General features: G+C 40.8%; 1 protein-coding gene across 2 annotated transcripts in view; it reads left to right on the forward strand.

Annotated features, from left to right (window-relative positions):
* Positions 1 to 4638: 4638 nt before the first annotated feature.
* The window catches only part of LOC115017866 (multidrug resistance-associated protein 4-like), a 28346-nt gene continuing 12294 nt past the window's right edge, over positions 4639 to 20690 (forward strand). Inside the window, exons 1-13 of one of the 2 annotated variants that reach the window (XM_029446579.1) lie at positions 4639 to 4907; positions 5566 to 5676; positions 9675 to 9795; positions 10110 to 10334; positions 10528 to 10617; positions 12799 to 12962; positions 13526 to 13651; positions 15103 to 15352; positions 15924 to 16031; positions 16600 to 16689; positions 16825 to 17016; positions 19644 to 19738; positions 19908 to 19994. In XM_029446579.1, the coding sequence (XP_029302439.1) occupies positions 4834 to 4907; positions 5566 to 5676; positions 9675 to 9795; positions 10110 to 10334; positions 10528 to 10617; positions 12799 to 12962; positions 13526 to 13651; positions 15103 to 15352; positions 15924 to 16031; positions 16600 to 16689; positions 16825 to 17016; positions 19644 to 19738; positions 19908 to 19994 (1733 nt within the window). In that variant the 5' untranslated portion in view covers positions 4639 to 4833. Of the gene's footprint in view, positions 4908 to 5565; positions 5709 to 9674; positions 9796 to 10109; positions 10335 to 10527; positions 10618 to 12798; positions 12963 to 13525; positions 13652 to 15102; positions 15353 to 15923; positions 16032 to 16599; positions 16690 to 16824; positions 17017 to 19643; positions 19739 to 19907; positions 19995 to 20690 lie in introns of those variants that run through there. The other variant, XM_029446584.1, reaches the window with a different exon arrangement.

The raw sequence follows: 20690 nt of genomic DNA on the forward strand, positions 1-20690 counted from the left end.
TTTTCCTACGGCTTGGAGGTCCCGACTGGGACAGGACGGAGATCTTCCCCTCAGGAGTGACACAGAGGAGGTGGGAGGGTCGGCCCGGGACAGGTGCGTCAGTGTTGGCTGTTCTGCAGAATTCTGCTTCTCCTCTACCTGCCAAGCATCTACGCCGTAGTAGCAATACTTTAAAGTGCATAGCATTCACTGACATACAATCAGTTGTTGTATATTGTGTTTGTGTGTGGTGGTGGGAGGGTGCACACGCTAGTCATCACTCCACACAGTCTGCATAGACTGCAAGGGGATCTGCAGGAGGAGGAAGTCTTTAATTGAAAGGATCTGAAAAGTCTTTGACAGAGAAGGAACACAAGATGAGGAACAGAGATAGGATTGACTGAATGAATGAATGATGTTGGGTTTTTCAATTTGGTTTCTTATCAGAATGCTGCACCAGAATGTAACCATCCAGTGCTCATTGTAGCAGCAGCACTAAATAAAGGCAGTAGCAATATCATTCCATACTGGTTTTACAGCATTATAGCTCCATCAAGTGGCAGAAAGGAGACGATGCTTCAAGGTATCTGGAAGGGCATTTCCTCATTCTTCTATCAGTGCCTGTTATATATCAATAGTAATAGTACAGAGCTGCTTAGCATTAGCACGTTAGCATTATGCCAGTCTCACAGAGCTGCTAGCATTGGCGATAGACGTTTCGTGGTTTTTTTCTCAGTAGCTTTCGTCAAGTTTCCGTTTGTATCACCATTTGATATTGTCTTATATTGTCACTTTTGGCCACAGTCGTCACAAGTAGTAAACTCCAACACAACTATATTAAATAGCCTCACAGCACTACTGTATTTGCAGTGGCGAAGGAAGTATTCAGACCATTTAATGAGTTAAAAGCAATACCACACATGAACATACTCCATAAAAGTAACTGAACTGCTAAAAAGCCCCTAACATTAGCTTAAACTCTCTTGTGTCTCTGTAATCTATAATAATAAATCAAATAAAGATATGTTTTGTTCGTAACATCTTAATCTGAAAGTCACCAGAACTATTTAATAAATGTAGTGGAGTTAAAAGTACAACTCTGAAATGTAGTGAGATCGAAGTGTAAAGTATGAAACAGAAATACCCAAGTAAAGTACCTGAATTGTATGTAGTCTACTTTATGTACAAACCTTAAGTACATGTTTTTACTTCTGCCTATTTATATCTACTTTTTTTTTCCTCCACTAAATCTTATTTTTATATTTCTTTTAATTATTAGGGTTGCTCTACTTTCCACACACCTCCTGGTTGTGAATATCTGATCTCATATAGAAATGTTCACACTCGCCCCCCCATACACACATTACCATCTTTTCTTACAGCGTATGTTTGTGTTCTCTACAAATGTAATCTATAGTTATCTGTGTTCATAATCTGTCCAGTGCTGGTGCTCTTTGTTGTCTTTACAGAACACTTCGTGATTGAGTTGTAACGTTACTGTGGCTAACATGATTTGATTTAATACTGCAATTGTTACTAAGAGTAAGATGAGCAGAAACAAACCAGAGAAAAAAAACGAAAAAAAAAAACCGCAGGCTGGATTACTGTATGATATGACAACATTTAATGGCTTCCAGTTTGTCCCGGCTCAGCTCACTGAGGATTCAAAGAGTGACATGAAGGCGAGTCAGAGGAAAAACATGAAGGTGAAAGTAAATGAAAAAGTCACTGAAAAGTTATACATTTACAAGTAAAAAATAGAACATGTTGTTAAATATGAAAGCACAACCAATCCTGTGAGCAGAATGAGGCAGCGAGCCGGGTACTAATGAATTAAATTCCTAATCTTGTACTTTGCAGTGTTAGTGGGTCACCCTCTTTTATTGGAGAGCTTTTTCAAACAAGGATTAGATTTTAATATGTGTTGGGAGAGAAAGAGAGATTATTTCCAGGGCAAATAATTACCCCAAAACATTTGCAACTATTGCACCGCAGATGCCCACTGACCTGATCCTAGGACAGTTTCTGCATGATGTCATAAAAAGGGCACAGGTAGACAGCGTTCCCACAGTCAGCATTACAGGAAAGATACAACCGGTTACTAGTGTCGGTTAAATGACAATGAGAAGGTGCTCAGAACTTTGTTACGCTAATCTCTAGATATTTGAATCCTTGAGGCGTTTCCATGGCCGCTGTTGCTGAGCAATCTCATAGGGAAACCTAATCCTGTAAATCTGCTCATGAAAGGGCAGCAGCTGGGATGGGTTGTTATCTGTGTTAACCTGTCGATGACATCCCATTAAGAGCACAATATGGTAAGATCATTATCTTAACCTTTCCAATATCTGGGAAATCATTAAATGTTAGTGCAGGACATTAAAGGATATCTTTCTTGAGAACAAATTTTTAGAGAAAATGAACATTCAGCCGGGCAGGATGACACAAAATGAGCCACAAATCAGAATAAAAAAGAAATTTGATTACTAAATCATGAATAATTTCTAACTCAATCATATACATTATATGTTGTTAGCATGTCATGTTACCAAATATGTTTGTTTCTAATTCAAGTTTTCTAAATCAAATACAATGTGAAAATGTTGCCTAATTTTCCATTTGTGCAAGCATTATTTAAGTCAGTTAAAATGAAAAAGCAATTTTCTAGAAAGAAAACAGCATTTTACATTTTATTTTCAAAGGCTTAACCTGCCGTAGGGTGGACAATATTCATACATTAAATCAAATTTGAAAATTTTAATATAGAAAATTACATTTTTCATTTTGATTTAAATATTAAAAATTAAAAATTTGAATTAACATTTCTATATTGTCCACTGTACAGCTCGGTACGACTTGAATGAAATGTCAAACAGCTTTTCCAGTTTGATACGGTCATAGAACATCCATACGAGTATGTGAAAAATGTTCCTCAAATAACCCCACATTATAATGCCATTGTGGAATTACATGTTAGTTTACATTATTATTTTTAATAGTGTCCCCTTTGGGCTTCCATACCCATTTTCTCATAGTATCATATGGTGTTAAAGCAATAAGCTTCTTGATAATAAATCCATACTGTTTTGCATTCATGTTTGATGAAGAATTGGAAACTTTGTTCACACAATGACATTTTTACCAGTTTAGAGAGTAAATATTTGCAATCACTCAAAGCGCTTCACAAACACATGTCACCCACATTGATACAGAGTCAGGCGTTACCATCATCAGGGTTATCTTCCCAAGGACACTTCTACGTTGACTGCGGGGGTTGGGGATTGAACCACCGACCCTCCAACCACCGGACGACACTCTACCTCCTGAGTCACCATCACCCTGTTAATTTCCCTTGAATCAAACCAGACATCCTGCATTAATCTTGTAAACTGTGATTAAAATGAAACAAAGCCAGCACTTCTTCCTTTGTGCTCATTGAAGAAAGAAAAGAACCTGAGATATATGTGGGGGAATATGAGGCAGATCACACGACTGGGGAAGCATGGGAAAGCAGTGTTGATCCCCTGCAGAAGAATGTTATTGGGCTGAGTTCAGCTGCTTGTAATAATCTCCTGCTGGCTTTTCTCTTTCAGCCCTTTTCCCTGTCGGTTCTAGCTAAACATCAACAGGAGGATGAGGTGTGAGGGCCAGGGCCGCTCCGAGCTGTTATCGTTACATTGTCAGTGTCAGGATTATAGTTTACAGGTTATAGGTTGCAGGTGACTGGATTTCGTTGAAACTTTCTTTGAACATTGTAATGGGAGAAAGAGGGTGAAGGGAGCAGAGGAGGGAGGTTTTCCCTACTCTCTCCCAGGTCTTTTATTTCTGTGCAGGAAACACCTGCAGTGTGTCAGTGGGCATCTGTCATCATAGCCTGCTCTTTATTAATTAGGATATGCTCCTCCATGTGTGTACATCACTTTGCTGTGTGTGTTTGTGTACGAGACCAAACACAGTGATAGAAAGAGAGCAAGCTAACAAAAAGTGAGTTATTTCCTTTGCCACAGACTAATTATGATTAGAAATTGCTCAAGTCGCACGCTTTACTACTGCCACGCTATATTTCCTTATCAACAGTGATGCATGTTTTCTTTGTTATCCTTTGATAAAGTTAGTCAATGTGGCTGTATGAATGTACAATTCTAAAACACTGTGTGTGAGTGTGTGTGTGTGTGTGAAAGAGAGATTTTGCTAAGTCATGCTGATAAGACTGCCGCAGGCCTCCCACCACACAGGAAATTACTTGGACACCTTTAACTGTTTTAAGTACTGGACCTTTTGAAAACTGATATTTCACCGTGACAGTATATTTTTAAAAGAAAATGGGGAGTTCACTACGATATAATGAGAGCAGATTTACAAACTTTCTTTTGAAACACTTTTGAAATTAAAATTAGTCATATTGAAACGTATGTATCTGACAGCGGCCCTATATTAATTTTTAAACTCTTATAGATATACTTTCTCCCTTGTCAAAAAGTACTTTCAGGTTTTGCTGTTGAACTTGCACATCATTTTGTGTAGTTTCATACGCAGCCAATTATATGCGCTGTCAATATTTCTAGCCAATCGTGTGAAGGCAGAGCAGGAAACGGAGCCTATTGCGTGAGGCGACCATTATTTTCAGCCAATCCATGAGTCTCCGGAGCGGTGGTTCTTTTCTTTTTTTAATGTCATTTTAGTACAGTTAGCTCGTGCACCTAAAGGAATACGTAACACACCTTGAGTGCGCCGAGGTTAACAGCATCTGGCGCCGGGCTGTGCCGGGTCAGCGATGTAATATGAGTGTGAACCGAAGTTACGCCGCATAGCCTGGAACAGAAAGTTGAAGTGAAACTACCGTGTGAGTGGGCTACCATGGAACAAGTCAGTAAAGAAACCAAGACTAACCCGGAGGCGACGGCCAGCCTTTTGTCCAAGATATTATTCTGGTAAGTCGACTAAACGCCCCGGATGATAAACGTGGTTAGCTGCTGTTAGCGGGGGATTTAAAAACGTGCCGAACACACAGGGACACCGTGAAAGTGCAGATATACAATGTTTCGTTTTCGTTACGCTCCACAGTGTCAGGAACAGTTACTGAAAGCAACCAGGAATCACAAGTGTCGCTTTTGAGTGTCGAAACAAAACAAAGGTTACCTGTGATTTCACGGCTGATTGTAAACAACTTGTTCCACTTTGAGATAACAATTGACAGTAAGTCAGAAACACTCCCTGACAACTCCTTGTGTGTTTACGTAATGGCAGTTTCCTGTTGAACCATTTGCTGTGGTTACCTAAGTCTTATGGGACTGTTGGACATGTTTGTCTCCTCTAAATACACAGCTGGCTGCCATTTAAACTTTTAACACAGTTTAAATGTTGTATTGTTGACCTCCAAGTCAGATCAGATAGTATAAGTTTGCCACACTTAACAGCTTAAAGGCACATTTTCTGCCATTAATGTATCAGATAAGTGTTCATGGCTGGAAGTGAATGTTATGGTTTACACTACCATGTAGAATTGGATCATCTGAATAGAATCATGAATGGATGCACTGTGCTCATCTGTCAAACTACAAATTGTCCTCCTGTTTCTTTCTCCTTCAGGTGGCTCAACCCTTTGTTTCACACCGGATACAAACGCAAGTTGGAGGAAGATGACATGTACGAAGTGCTCACGGAGGACAGGTCGGAGAAACTGGGGGAGGATCTGCAGAGGTAGAGAGGCCTTCAAAGTCACCCATCAGCATGTGAATAATTACCACAACACACTATGACAAGTAGCTTTTACAATTTATCGGCTGTAGCTGTGCAAGATCCACATCCCAGATATGCAGTATTTGACAAACGTGTACATATTAATACAATGTTCAGTCTTGACAGCAAATACAGTATAACATTAAATGAATAGGCAGCAAATAAAAACATAAAACAGGCGAATATACAGATGTAATTACAATGTACAGACATCTTGAAGATCACATGCGCTACTACACTTCATAATCTTTTTCCAATTGCCCGGCCCCCATCCCGTGTTTTTGCTTCATTGATCATTATCTAGGTGGGAAATGATCACCAGTCATATGCTACACAAAATAATGATTTACTTTGCTGGTGAATTACAATCTGTATCTGTCAGTGGCTGGTAGATGTTCGCATTTAAAGTTAACCAACAAGGGATTTTCAGTTTGTCCCGTGAGCAGTAAAAGAGTTTTCATTGCATTGTAACATGTAGCATGTGACTGGCGCGTTGGGATTAAAGTAACTGACTGACATAATAAGTTAATGGGAAACGGTGGCCTTATACTTTTCTTGTAGTTCAGTAAATGACATTATTCTTTCATTGTATAGAACAAAACTCAATTCATGGTATCGACAGTCTTAAAAGTCATGAACTCTGGAACATGAACTCTTCAATTCAAGGTACCACTTCACTTTTGACTGCTCACAGTTAAAATAAATCTTTAATGTCGTCGAGACGAAAGATATCTTAATGATTATTTTTGATATCTAAACAAGTTGTAACAAGTCAAAAGACGTTTAAGCTATGACGAGGACGTACTTCTAATTAAAAATGAGCTCAGACTCAACGGATCCTTCTGACTCATAATTGAAGGTATTTATAAATATCTTGAATCATCAGTGTGTCCAAACAAGCTCCTGCTGCAGATATCAAAACCAACGTCAGAGAAGAGCGGCGATCAAACAGTCTTGTTGTACGTTTCAGGAGATAAAAGATGTTTTATGCTCAGTTGATATCTTGAACAGCTGTTGTCAGAACAGCCACTTTCACTCCTTAAAACCTAATTGATCAGCACAATTGCAAAGCAAGGCGTCACCTCAGATATCTGAAGAGATCTTTTGATTAATCCAAACAGAATTGCCGATATCTGTAATTATGAGACGAGCCGCTTTTTGGAGAATTAGAAGATACAAGTTACTTCAAGCAGAGGAAAGTTCTTAATCCTTTTTGTTCTTTCTTCTGATAAATGTAAAACCTAAAATACTCCAGCAGAGTGAAAGTCCCTCACTTGAAGATCTTCAGTCACATGCTCTCTTTTCTCAGGCATTTTGAAAGCTTGAAGATGCCCAGTGGAGTTTTCTTGTAAATAAACAAAAGTAATGTTAACATTCAGTGTTGCTGCCCGAATGCATTGCACGTCTCCTTGAGGTCAAACAAACAAAGTTGGAATGCAGCATTGATTACATCCATGTTTACCGGCAGGCGTGCTTCTTCCTCCCTGCCTTTTTTTTTTTTTTTGACGCAATACCACCTGTAGCTCAGTACAACAGTGCGAAATCATTGGCGGGATCTGCGTTGCATAACCCACATGCACCCACGTGCGTCCTTTGTGCTCCAAAGGAAACCTTTAAACTGGACTATTTATAAACTTTTGTTCTAAAAACAACATTGAGGCCGTGTCCAGACGTGCTTCAGCCCTCGTCACACGTTTGGGCCAATACAACACTTAAAAGCTCGGTACATAAATATCTTAAATCTGTAATTCTGAGCGTTAATGCATAATAACTGAGGATGTCTAAGTTATAAAGGCCAACATGGACAAAAACAAAGCCATGTGTAGTGTTTGTGGCTTAAAAAGATATAATTATTCAGCCATTTACAAGAGAAATAAGCAAACATGAGAGTTAAGTCTGAAAAAACAAGCATCATTTTGTGTAGCAGAATTTGTTTTTCTTTTTAAATCTTTCTAATCATCCGGTCTAAGATGTATCTCCCAATCCCAATCCCCAATGGGAAGCACTCGCATAGGCAATCGAGTGACAATGAAAAGTATTTTGTCTCCTATAAAAACAACTATATTGATAAAAATCCAAAGACCTGGCAGGTAGAAAGGCTGATCCAACTACCACATTGGAGACAGTCAACGTGTGTATAATCTGCTCTTTCACGTACGCCAGGCTTACGTGTTGAAATGAGATGAATCGATGCATCTTCATGTAGCTTCTGAATTGTAAAAACCTTCAGTCACAGTTGTAAACATGTAATGTAATCATCCCGACCGAACTTTAAATCTAGTCTTACTGCAGAACAACAGGCCTGGTGACTTTTATATATGAACAATGGCTCTGAATCTCTGCGGTCAGTGACAGTATTGTAGTAAATCACACAAACTAAAGTCCACACTCACTATCACGCTAAAATATGAAGATAACTCCAACACGTTGTTAACATTTACTGCTTCAGTGTGCGCTGCACTGGGACCTTTGCTTGGTTACATTGTGTAGCATGAAAGAAATATTTTTTTATAAGCATTTGCATTTTGTAACATTTTGATGTCCTAATGAGTCAATTGTCAAGCCAAACATTATCAGGACCCTTTGTACACAGTTCAAGTTGTAATGTTAAACTTTAACAATGATAGACAACTGGAAAGGTTAATGATTAAATGTGCGTCTGTTTTGTAAAGCCTTGTGTTTTACAACACGTGCAGGATGCGTACGGGAAGAACAAACGGTGGAGATTAGGTGTAGCTTCCAAACACAAACGCCCACACCAGAAACACTCCTCTTCCAGACATGAACCCACGTAAACTCCAAGCTCGCCAAAGATGCACTGCTTGTCTCTTCCGGATTTAGAGAAAAGTAATTTTGTCTAGAAATGTGGACTTTTTGAATGTTACACACAGCTGTTGATTACTCGGTCGTTTCATGGTGCGATTACAAGGTTTTCACCTGTATTCTAACATCTTAGTGGCGTGCGTTTAATCGACAGTGAAATCTAAATGTATCAGCTGTCAAATGAGCATGAAATACTGACCTTAAGGCCTCCCAGCTCTGTTAGTCATGCTTCTTTATTTTTTATATTCTTGCACAGTGTTGAAAAGTGCTGAAACAAGATTGCTTTTGAGCTGCTACACATAAAAAGGAGGCTACGGTCCTGCCATTGTCCAGGAATTTAGATGCAATCTCTCCACTTGAGCACTGGCAGTACCACAATGAAATACATTTTTCCAAAAGTTCAAAGGTTTTTACGAAAACAGAGTCCGGTGAATTGTTTGTGGCACTTTATTGTGTCATTGTCCCACAACTGGATGTGCAGATAAGTCGTGTCTTTCTATCTCTGGAGACTGTCGATCGATTTTCTGCTGCTGTTTTATATGTTTCTCATTGAAAAGACTCAAAGCAACAATGAATGTATTCTATAAACATGTGATGCATCTTATTCCTCTTTGCCATAGAGCTCCATTGTTGTTAAAAAACTATATTAACACGTCAATGAGCCACACTGTTGCTCTGGGAGACAACTTCACACTCACTGTAGTTTATTTTGACTTAATCCCACACACACCGTCCCGCTGCTGGATTTGCTCACTACATCGCCAAATATGGATTAATCCGCCGCTGAAAATAATCACTACAAATGCACTATTTTCTACAGTTTTTTAATAATGTTTCTAAAAAAACGACAGTGTCCTGCTGTTTCAGGAAGTTATTATTTCAGATACTATAAAGTGCAGGGAGATGAACTAACTTCTCATGGGATGTGTTGAAGAACAAGAAGAACCTTAGCCTAATGGACTGAGATGTTTGACCTTTGCCCAAAGTGCATTTGGAAAGAATTTCTTCTAAATATAAAAAAATGTAGAAAAGTTTCCCAGTTAAAACCTTGTTGATTAACTGAATGATACACATTGTCTTCAAATGGAATTTAACAGTAAAGAACCCTCACATAACATGCTATCTTTATATGACAGATTCTGGGATCTTGAGATCCTGAAGGCTACCAAAGAGCTGCGGCCGCCTACACTCTCCAAAAGCATCATTCAGTGCTACTGGAAACCATATGCAGTGCTGGGATTCTTTACTCTCATTGAAGTGAGTGTTTTGAATGACTTTACATGCAAAATGTCTTCTTTTTAAAGCATGCTAAATCAAGCTGTACAAGCATTAAACCTGCATGTTTATATGTTCAGCAGAGATCTATATTGGTTTGTCAGCAGCACGTTTAACCCAAACTAATGTAACATCAATTCTGCCAAAGCACAGCACTGTTGAGCAGATTTTGATCAGAACATGCTGTGGTTTGTTATTTGTTCATTTGAGACCATGTGAATATCACGGTCCCCTGTCTCGCTGTAATGAGTGTGTCGTGACGCTCACCTGTCTTCATCTCCCTCCCTGCATATCAGGAGGTCATCAAAGTGATCCAGCCAGTTTTCTTGGGCAAGATAATTAGATACTTTGAGGACTACGACCCAGCAAACATGAGGGCTCTGTACGATACTCTCGGCTACGCGGCCGGCTTGTCCATCTGCGCCCTCTTCCTGGCCTTGCTCCACCACCTCTACTTCTACCACGTGCAGAGGACCGGCATGAAGATCAGAGTGGCCATGTGTCACATGATCTACAGCAAGGTCAGTAAGAGGACAACTCGGTCGTAAAGTCCTGATTGTCATCGATGCTGCTCAACTTGCACGTGCAGGGGACTGAAAAATCATTAACGATGAACAAAAAATGCTCTGAAACAACCAGTGTGATAACTTGCAGTTGGGTGTTTGTGATCGATGCTCCTTCACTGATGATGATTCCTCTCGTTTTTTTTTCTAGGCTCTGCGTCTCAGCAGTTCAGCCATGGGAAAAACCACCACAGGCCAGATTGTCAACCTCCTCTCCAATGACGTCAACAAGTTTGATGATGTACGTGAAATTTAAGGCCGTTGGGGAGGAAACGGCAGGAGGGCTGCTATTTGTTCGCTGCAAGGTCAAGGCAGTACAAAATACCTTGCCAACGCATTCAGTTAATTCCTCAGCCCCCAATGGAAATCAGAATTTGAAGATAAAAGGTTTTTACTTTGCCTGGGAAACAGACAAATCTGCATGCGAGGTCGAGCTGTTCCCTAGTGCAGGGGTCTGGAACCTTTTTGGCTGGGAGAGCCATAAAAGCCAAACATTTTTTTATGTATTTCCTTGAGAGCCATATATTTAATAGATTTGAATGCAACTTTATGCGTGCATTTTTTAAGAATAACACGTCTCCGAGTACTAATAGCGGTATCAGTGTTTCATTGAACATGTGCTCTTTTATTAAATAAACTAAACGCTTACGTTATTTATCTCATTTATGTGCACGTTTCAGTGTTTACTGCAAGTGTCAAACTCAAGGCAATTATATCCGGCCCGCGAGAAAATATCATGGCTGTCATAACTGGCCCGCCAGTTTTGGTAATTAAATCAATGCATGGTACAACCACGGGACAATACATTCGAGGAAGTAACCAAATATGTGAATGGAATGGAAGTTTTTGGAAAGCAAAGGGAAACACACCACAGATCTCTGGGACGATGTGAGCTGGCCTTTGTGTGCGACACAACGAAGCATCTCACTGTTAAACCTGCAGCTTCAGGGCCGTGTGATCACGGACATGTGTGATGCAGTGAGAGCGTTCCAAGCCGAGCTGCCTGTGGGAGACTGATGCAGAAGATAACTTTGGTCACTACGTGTTTCCAAACACTGACAAACATCTCCACCGCTGTGTTCCTGACAGCATTCTGCTGATCAACTGAGCGCATTTGTCGACTTTGCAGCTCAGATATTTAAAACTGCTCAGCAACCCGTTTGCAGTTGACTTAAATATGTTCCATATCTTTTTGCACTTTATGTGTATCCTGTTCAATACATGTGGACCGTGTTTGGCCCTCGACGTAGTCCCAGTTTTTAATGATGGCCCTCTCTGTGATTGAGTTTGACCCCCCCCCCCGGTCTACTGCTTGCTTTGTGCAGTTTCTCCTCTGCTCGGTTTCGAGACGGGCGGGGCTCCGCCCCCTACGCACACACCTTCACCTACAGCCAGAGACAGGGCGGAGGAAAGGAGAGGGGAGAACTAAAAACAAATCCGCTGCTAAATGTTTTACTTTAAAATCATTATTTATTACTTGTTAATCATGTTAAAAATGTCAGCTCAAAATTGTCTGCGAGCCATATCGTGTTATCGAAAGAGCCATAGATTCCCGACCCCTGCACTAGTGGTTGCTTTCGAAAAATGGCTCAGCTCTTAGATCAATGGTTGTGATTGGACCGTCAGATCTCAAGTTGCTGGAAATCTGTCATCAAATTAGTGAAGGTCCTGTTCGAACAATATAAAGTTTATAAGCTTATGGTTTTATTATTTGACTGCTCGCAAAATCAGTTTACGGGTGCACCTTCACCTTCCTTTCAATGATATACTTGGAGAGTGTTTGGCTGCATCTACCTCAGTATTCTCTTGCAACATCCTCTGTATCGACACCATCTTCACCTCCACCTGCTGCGTCCTCCTTCACTTTCCCTGTGGCTTGTGATCAACTCACTTTAGATATCCTACATTACTGAGCATGTTGTGCATGTGGTCTGGTGAAGGGAACTCGAGGAATACATGTTTGACCTAACTTTGTAACTCACCACTTGTGAAACATTTTCGTTCTGGGTATAATTTATAGTTGCAAGATAAATTGGTTGGTTGTTGAGTGTGGTTACAGCGTCTGATGTCATTATTCAGTCAGACAAACACAGAAATGTCTCCCTGCTCTGAGGCTGAGTTTTGTTTTAATCAGAGCCTGCTGCAATAACTCGAGCTTCTTGTTTCTTGGCATTGGGCCCTTAATTTAACCATGCCATGCTCTCATGCTTGTTTACATTAGTCTTTTTAAAGTACCCTTTGAGAGGCTCCACCCCTCCTGCACAAACGGTTTGGAGATTAGTCCACATGGCTCTTCAGAACAAACTCAGACCCGAGTGATCGCTGTGTGACTCGGCTTTGTTTGGGAAGTACTTTTTGTCCTGTTTTCACAAGCTTTTCTGATCATGTAGCAACTTGTTCATGGGGAATTCTCTTGGAACAGGTGACCATCTTCCTGCACTTCCTGTGGGTGGGGCCCCTCCAGGCAGCGACGGTCGTGGGACTGCTGTGGTTGGAGATCGGTCCATCGTGCTTGGCAGGCATGGTGGTCCTCATGATCCTGATGCCAATGCAAACCATGTTTGGCAGACTCTTTTCTAAGTTCAGGTAAAGCACAACCTCACAACGTTCAGATATTACATTCCAGCTGCTACCTCTGCAATTGAACTGCTCTCAACCTTAATCAATCTTAACCTCTCAAGATAGTCAGGCGTAGACAAAAGCAGCATTTCTAGATTCCAACCATTACTTTTGCTTTTGAAAACAATGACATGGTGACAGGATGACACAAACCTTCAAACACCTTCTTTTTTAAAAAATTTTTAGAAGTGTGTATTGTGTGAAAGTCGAGCTTCAATTCAAAAGTCTTTGACCTGATCTGTTTTTGACCATTAATGAATTTGGTGCTGCATGTTCAGGTAATAAATCAGATCAAATGGAGAAATAAAAAGCTGGTTACTCACTGAACTGTAGTCGCACTTTACTTCACTTTAAATAGCTTTGAGTGAAAGTAGCTGTTTGTAATTGATCTAGTAGATGTAGAAATAAGTTCCAAATACAAACTTCTGCAATCACATACAAACTCATTTTGAAAGTTGTCAACATTGCTTTTGTTAAACAATATCTCTGTAGTATTTACACAAATTTACATTTTCACCTTTTCTTTACAGGAGCAAGACGGCTGTTCTCACTGACGACCGGATCCGCACAATGAACGAGGTGGTGTCTGGGATGAGGATCATCAAGATGTACGCCTGGGAGAAACCCTTCGCCGCTCTGGTCTCTGAGGTCAGAAGGTAAAAACATGAAAGGATTCTTGCGGTCAGCCTTTTCTTCAGAGTAAAGGTATTTTTGGATCAAAGTAGGCGTGGGACATCTTAAGAGTTCAGGAGCTTTTCTCTTGGAGCTTGGAAGCTGTGGGTGCAGGGAATTAAGACTGTAAAGCGCATACTTACCGACTACCTCGTCTTTACTACCATGTTATGTTTACTGATTATATTATGTTACAGTGGACATCCATACACGACATCCACCGCATAAACTTTTGTAAATAAAGTAAAGCTTTTCTGACTAATCCTAAATTAAAGGTACAGGAAAGCAAACAACCGCAAATTCCCAATAGCGGCGCGCACGTACGCGCATGCATCCACACGTTCATGCATTTACACGCACACAACCTCACAAACACTTGACCTCCACGCCAACCTTCAGCCTCTTGGGCAAAAACTGCAGCCGCCAAAGGGTGGGGGGGGGGGTTTGTAGACCATCCGACCGCCGGAGTGAAGTATAGAGTTGCTGGTTGCAGCTAAAAATGTGTTGCTAAATAAGTTATAATGAAGTTTGTGGTCTTGACATCGGCCCTTAGAAATGCCATTAATTTGGGTAAATTGGTCATATGTTTTTATTTAGCTTGTTTTTCTGTTAATTCAATAAATAAATAGTCTATATGAAAGTCTACTTTTGTATTCTGAGTCTTTTTTTCATTTTAAGAACGTAATTGCAAGTTCTTAAGGGAAATAATAGAGAAAACCAAATATATATATATAGATAGATAGGCCTGGTCTATATCACAATTGAAACGATAAAGAAAAACGTATACGATAGACATTTTTATATCGTTTTAGAGAAGTATATGGTCATAATGCCCAGCCCTAGACAGATGCTGTGGTTAACTTTAATGTAGTGCAGCACATTTCCCAATTAGATTCAGCCACTACAAGCTGCATGAAACATTATTGTTATTGGTGCTGTTTGGACACGTGATATTTTTGTTTTCTTGCAACACGGAGCCCTTGATTCAGGTGGTGCACGGGTTGCAGGTGTTTTGTGTGCGTGATTTAAATAATTTGAAGCCACACCTAAATCGACATCCTGATTTTGGACTAACAGGTTTAGTGCTGAAAGAAGGCGACGAGTACTTCAAGTAAAATGTGTACAAGTGACAAAGAAGAAGGATATTTGGCTCATTTTCAATTTGGGGTTTGTGTTGGGTCGAGCTGTACAGTTTACGGCTGTGAGAGTCCTGTTACCTTGTGTTGTCATGGCAACCTACGCAACGTGGCTTTGTTATTTCCACCGCGGTTCTCTTGGTTTAATTCTTTGTACCCTCATGGCGATGTGGTGGATGATGAGAGGCTTATTTGATGTATTTATTTATTTCTATGACAGTTATTAGTGAACATGTGTGAACTCGTCTCGAGTAGCTTGAAGTCTGTCCATGTTATGTTGGAACTCTGTGTCCACGCAGGAAGGAGATCTCTAAGATCATGAAGAGCTCCTACCTCCGAGGCCTCAACATGGCCTCGTTCTTCTGCGCCAGCAAGATCATCCTCTTCATCACCTTCACCCTCTACGTCCTCCTGGGAAATACCATCTCAGCCAGCCGCGTGTTTGTGACGGTGGCGCTGTACACGGCAGTGCGACTCACCGTGACGCTCTTCTTCCCTAATGCCATCGAGAAGCTATTTGAGACCCGCGTCAGCATCCGCAGGATTCAGGTACGGTGCTTTTAAAAAAACTTAACTTGTGGTTTAGTATTGGAATTTATAACAGTGGGTTTTATTTTTTTACTTTAAAAATGGATGCAAAAGCCAGCAGACCGCTTACTTGGACTTTAGATCAGCGTCGGTGCAAGTTTAAGGTCATTGTTTCCCTTCTAAATAATAAAAAAATAATTAGATTATGTCTGTTTTGTATACTACTTAGAGTCCTCTCTTAAGAGACACTTTGGAGGGAAAATGTCCCAGAATGAAGACTTGGTTGTGATTTGGACTGAGGGAGTTTTTTTCTTGTCCCTTGGTTTCGTCCTGCTCTCAATTTGTTCTTGTTTTTGGCTGTTTAATAGTTTTAAATTGTGTGATATTGGTTATTATCGTACATAGCCTTTTCTTCTTACCTGAATATTGCAGCAAAAGACTCACCCTAAAACTCCTCATCAGCTGTGTGCGCATGGTACATATTATACTTATGCAGACACTAGTGGAAGTCATTTTAAGGATACATGGTGCTGGGTTTATGTATAACTTTTAGCACTGAATCTGTTTTTTTTTTTGTTTTTTTATTGTCAAGGAGTTCTTGATGCTGGATGAGATCACCAAAAACCCCATCGCACTGCCACAGGATGAGAGGAAGGAGGCCTCAGTGGAGATTCAGGACCTGGTCTGCTACTGGGACAAGGTCAGACGGCTTGTGTGCACGTATACACGGGAGGAACGTTCTGAGCCAATTCTCTAGATTAAGCAAATCCAGGAATTTCCTTGAACCTTTTACTACCTGCTGTTTTGCTCATGGAACACAAACAAAATACTTCCATGTAAAAATCAACATATTATGTTACATAGACTCCTGGCATAGGAATACTAATAGAAATGAGCCAAAATATTGGATCAAACATAAGAGTAGAGCATGAAATACTTCCTTTTAAACTTGAATTCTTTTTTGTTAAATCTGTTAAAATTCTCTGTACATCACGACAGCAACCGATAAATCACGTGGCCTTCCCCGCATTTGAATCATGACGTAGATCGCACATTGGTGTAGCTTGTCAGTAACCTACCTAACCCTCTCTATTGCCAAGTTCTTGGAAGCAAATACAATCATTTTTGTCTGAAAGTCAGCATTTTTCAGACTCTCCGTTTGTCTTTTCGAGCCCCTCATAATCTGTATCAGTGGCCATTCTTGACTGCTTGACGTATGATTCACTCTGTAGAGGGCTAGTGTTTAAATATGTTTTATACCCCCGCAGAGTCTGGATGCTCCATCTCTGCAGAACCTCTCGTTCACTCTGAACTCTAATCAGCTGTTGGCTGTAATTGGACCAGTGGGAGCTGGAAAGGTCAGATATGTACTCGCGTCATCATTTCGGCAGCGGCTGCACGTGTGACTCGTAGTAGGACGGCCGGTTATTTGGAAACACTTGAGGTGGTTTTGTCAGCTCATGTCTTACCTTTGTCTGTGCATGTGCATCCAGTCATCACTGTTGAGCACCATCTTGGGAGAGCTGCCCTACGAAAAGGGGGTGCTGAAGGTCAAAGGTCAGCTGACGTACGCCGCCCAGCAGCCCTGGGTGTTCCCCGGAACCATCCGCAGCAACATCCTGTTCGGGAAAGAGCTCAACTCCCAGAAGTATGAGAGAGTCCTCCGAGCCTGCGCTCTAAAGAGGGTGAGATTACATTTGTTTAGATGGATGAAGGATACATTTATTACATTCTTAAACAATCTAATGTACATTCACAGAACAGGAGCCCGTCTCACTGAGCAAGTTAAAAATTGACAACCCTCAATAAATCAATCACTAGGTAATAATAGCAGCGACAACAACAACACATCCAGAGCAGCATATTCACTGTAAATTGCAGCCATAAAAACTAATGATTTGGCAAGATTAAAGATATAACGGATGAAAATAATACTACCATATACTTTAAGAAGTCTGTACATATCAGAGGATCTCAAGGTGGGAGGCAGGTCTATCCTCAGACCGTTTCAGAGGCTCAGAGAAGATGTGAGAAATATTACATAAGTTATTACATAAGTGAAAAGAAGATCGTGCAGAAAGACTAATGTGTGTGGTTGTGGTTAAAGAGAGTGTTTGGGGAAAATGGGAAAAACAGTAAAATCTCAGAAACTAATAAATACAACAGCAATATTAATGTTGGCTCAACACAGTCCCAGACTTTTAATAGTTCTTTAATGATTTAATTTCAGTTCAATGAAGGCAGGATGTCCATACAGAATGGGCAGCATCGTTACCTTTGGGCCCGTAGGCCAACTGTATTTGAATGTCGGTCTAATACACAGGCCGAGGCTTCGCTGCAGTCTTGTGGACGGTTACTCTTCACGTGGTCCTATAGGCACTTCATTGTAGTAAATCCTAATTTGATTTGACAATCATTTAATTTGGCCCGCATGACATTGACAGCTGTGAGTACTAACAACAGCAAGTCGGTTGTGAACGAGACACAACGTAGTCTGATACGGTTCCTCCCGCCGGCGCTCTCTCTCATCCGAGGGTTTTGGGGGAGGGGTGCTGGAATACTTTGAAAGTCCAGCTTGCTGGTTTGTTCAAATCAAATTTATTTATATAGCCCAATATCACAAATTACACATTTGTCTCAGTGTGCTTTACAGACTGTACAGGTTACGACACCCTCTGTCCTTAGACCCTCGCACAGCACAAGGAAAAACTTCTAAAAGAAACCCCATAATTAAAGGGGGAAAAATGGAAGAAACCTCAGGGAGAGCAACTGAGTCTTTAGCCTACTCTTAAATGTGGAGAGTGTGTCTGCCTCCCGAACACAAACTGGAAGCTGGTTCCACTGGAGAGGAGCTTGATAGCTGAAGGCTCTGGCTCCCATTGTACTCTTAGAGACTCTAGGAACCACAAGTAACCCTGCAGTCTGGGAGCGTAATGCTCTAGTGGTTTATAAGGTACTATGAGATCTTTAAGATATGTTGGAGCCTGACCATTAATTGCTTTGTAAGTCAGGAGAAGGATTTTGAATTCTATTCTGTATTTTAACGGGAGCCAGTGCAGAGCAGCTAATACAGGAGTAATATGATCCCGTTTCCTTGTTCTTGTCAATACACGTGCCGCTGCATTTTGGATCAACTGAAGAGTCTTAAGCGACTTTTTGGGACAACCTGATAACAATGAGTTGCAGTAATCCAGCCTTGAAGTAACAAATGCATGGACTAGTTTTTCTGCATCATTTTGAGACAGGATGTGTCTTATTTTTGCAATGTTACGTAGATGAAAGAAGGCAGTCCTTGAGATTTGTTTTATGTGGGAGTTAAACGACAGATCTTGATCAAAGATGACGCCAAGATTCCTTACAGTGGTGCTGGAGGCCAAATTAATTAATTAATTGCCAAAGTTGCCTACCTCAACTTTAAGTCTTGCACGCAGTTTGAGCTCAATCCGTACATTCGTTTGTTTGTCAGTGAAAAACTTCTCCGACCTGAGTTTTACCACATAACTGCACATCTCAAAATATGAGATGGTGCCGCCCTCCTCTCTCAGTATATCAGCTTATGATTGTACATCATAAACCTAAATGATCCAAATAAAAAAGAAATGACACTTCAAAATACATTGTTCTGATCTGACCTTTGTCTTTGCTTGGAAGGCTTATGGTACCAATTTAGTTTTCGATAATAACAAACGGCGAAAATAAAAATAGTTTCAGCTGTAGTCTTAAAGCTGAAGAAGCCTTTCTGTGTTGGGGTCAGACACGAAACTGCTACATGATGGGGAAACGGTAGGTAAAGAGTGCTGTACGTCTGAGTCGCACATTACTGTTTAATTTGGCTGAAATGATATGAATCTTTTGATTTTTCTATGCTTGATAAGATGATACTTGTACAAGGGAAGATAATATTTAGCGCAATTGTGTAAATGTTTTCTGGAAGTCTGTCAACGCCTGTGATGTGCTGAAGAGATTAACATCTGTTAAAGTTTCCCAAACTTCTGTGTAGTGTTAAACTAATAATAATAATAATAATAATAATAATGGTTGTATTCACGTATGTAAAATAAGTAAAATCCCAAATCTGAAACGTGACTAAGACGTTAGTAAAAAGTGTTTTGCGAGGCGGCCTCTGGTTGTTCTTGCTCTGTAAAGATCAAGTAAAACATTTAGTCTCTTTTCTCTTATAATTATTTGTTCCATTTCTGAACTGGAAAATGATTTGTGCAGCGAGTGAGACTGGAGAGCTGGATGAGATCCCTCCTCTGTGTTGGTGTCTGTGAGTTGCACATTAATTCTATTGTTGTGCGTGTTTGTGCAGGACCTGGAGCTGCTCCCAGACGGAGACCTGACACCGATCGGGGACAGAGGAGCCACACTCAGCGGGGGACAGAAAGCTCGAGTCAACCTGGCGAGGTGAGATCTGGGTTTTACTGTACATGATGATGAGGGTTTATTTGAGTAGATGTCATTAAAGAATGTGTGACTTAGCCCAGAGCTCATCTAGCCCAGACAGCACCCTCCCAAAGCAGTGAACCTAGAGGAAACACTGGGCTCCAGCTAACAGAATCGTGTGCGTTTTCAGGGCCGTGTATCAAGATGCAGACATCTACCTCCTGGACGACCCTTTGAGCGCTGTGGATGCCGAGGTCGGGAGACACCTCTTTGAACAGTGAGTGATTGGAGACTTACAGGAAGTTTGTCAAGTCAGCGTGGTTGTTTACATGCTCTCATATGCACATATTAGAGCGGCAAGTTAAGGTAAGACACGCGGGTACACCGCAGCATGGGGGATTTATTTGATCTTCCAAACAGGAAGATACAGGAGTGCTCCGGTACACAGCCCCTCCGCAGCTTGAGCGGAAAGCCTTTAGTGTTAGATGTGAGCAGAAAGAGGCGGCGAATGCCTCTGCATTGTTAAATAACGTAGCCTTTTTAATTCATTTTTAGCATTTTTGCATTTTTTTATATAGCATATTTGGCTAAAGATAAATACATTTGGTTTTGGACATAGTTGCTTTGCAGCATCTCGAGTGAGAACAGACAAAGATGAAGAAAAGGTTTTCGGTGTTTAAAAGGCCAGAAGTGAGGCTGAGCCAGGAAGAGGCGCGGTGCTGTTACTGTCAGGCAGACAATTGAAGTTGGTCCCACTCTTCCTGTTGCACTCTTCCGCTCGGATAATACAGTGTGTAACAACTGATAAGGAAAGGACACACCTGCACCATAAATCTCCTCGGGATTTGTTTTTCTTTCTAATTCTAACAAACGTTGTCGCTCTGTTAAAGGGACAGTTCACCCCAAAAACAAAAATGCATATTCTTCCTCTCACCCGTAGTGCTAATTATCTAGATAGTTTTGGTGCGAGTTG

This window comes from Cottoperca gobio, chromosome 2 (genome assembly GCF_900634415.1).
Source record: "Cottoperca gobio chromosome 2, fCotGob3.1, whole genome shotgun sequence".
Classification (NCBI taxonomy): domain Eukaryota; kingdom Metazoa; phylum Chordata; class Actinopteri; order Perciformes; family Bovichtidae; genus Cottoperca; species Cottoperca gobio.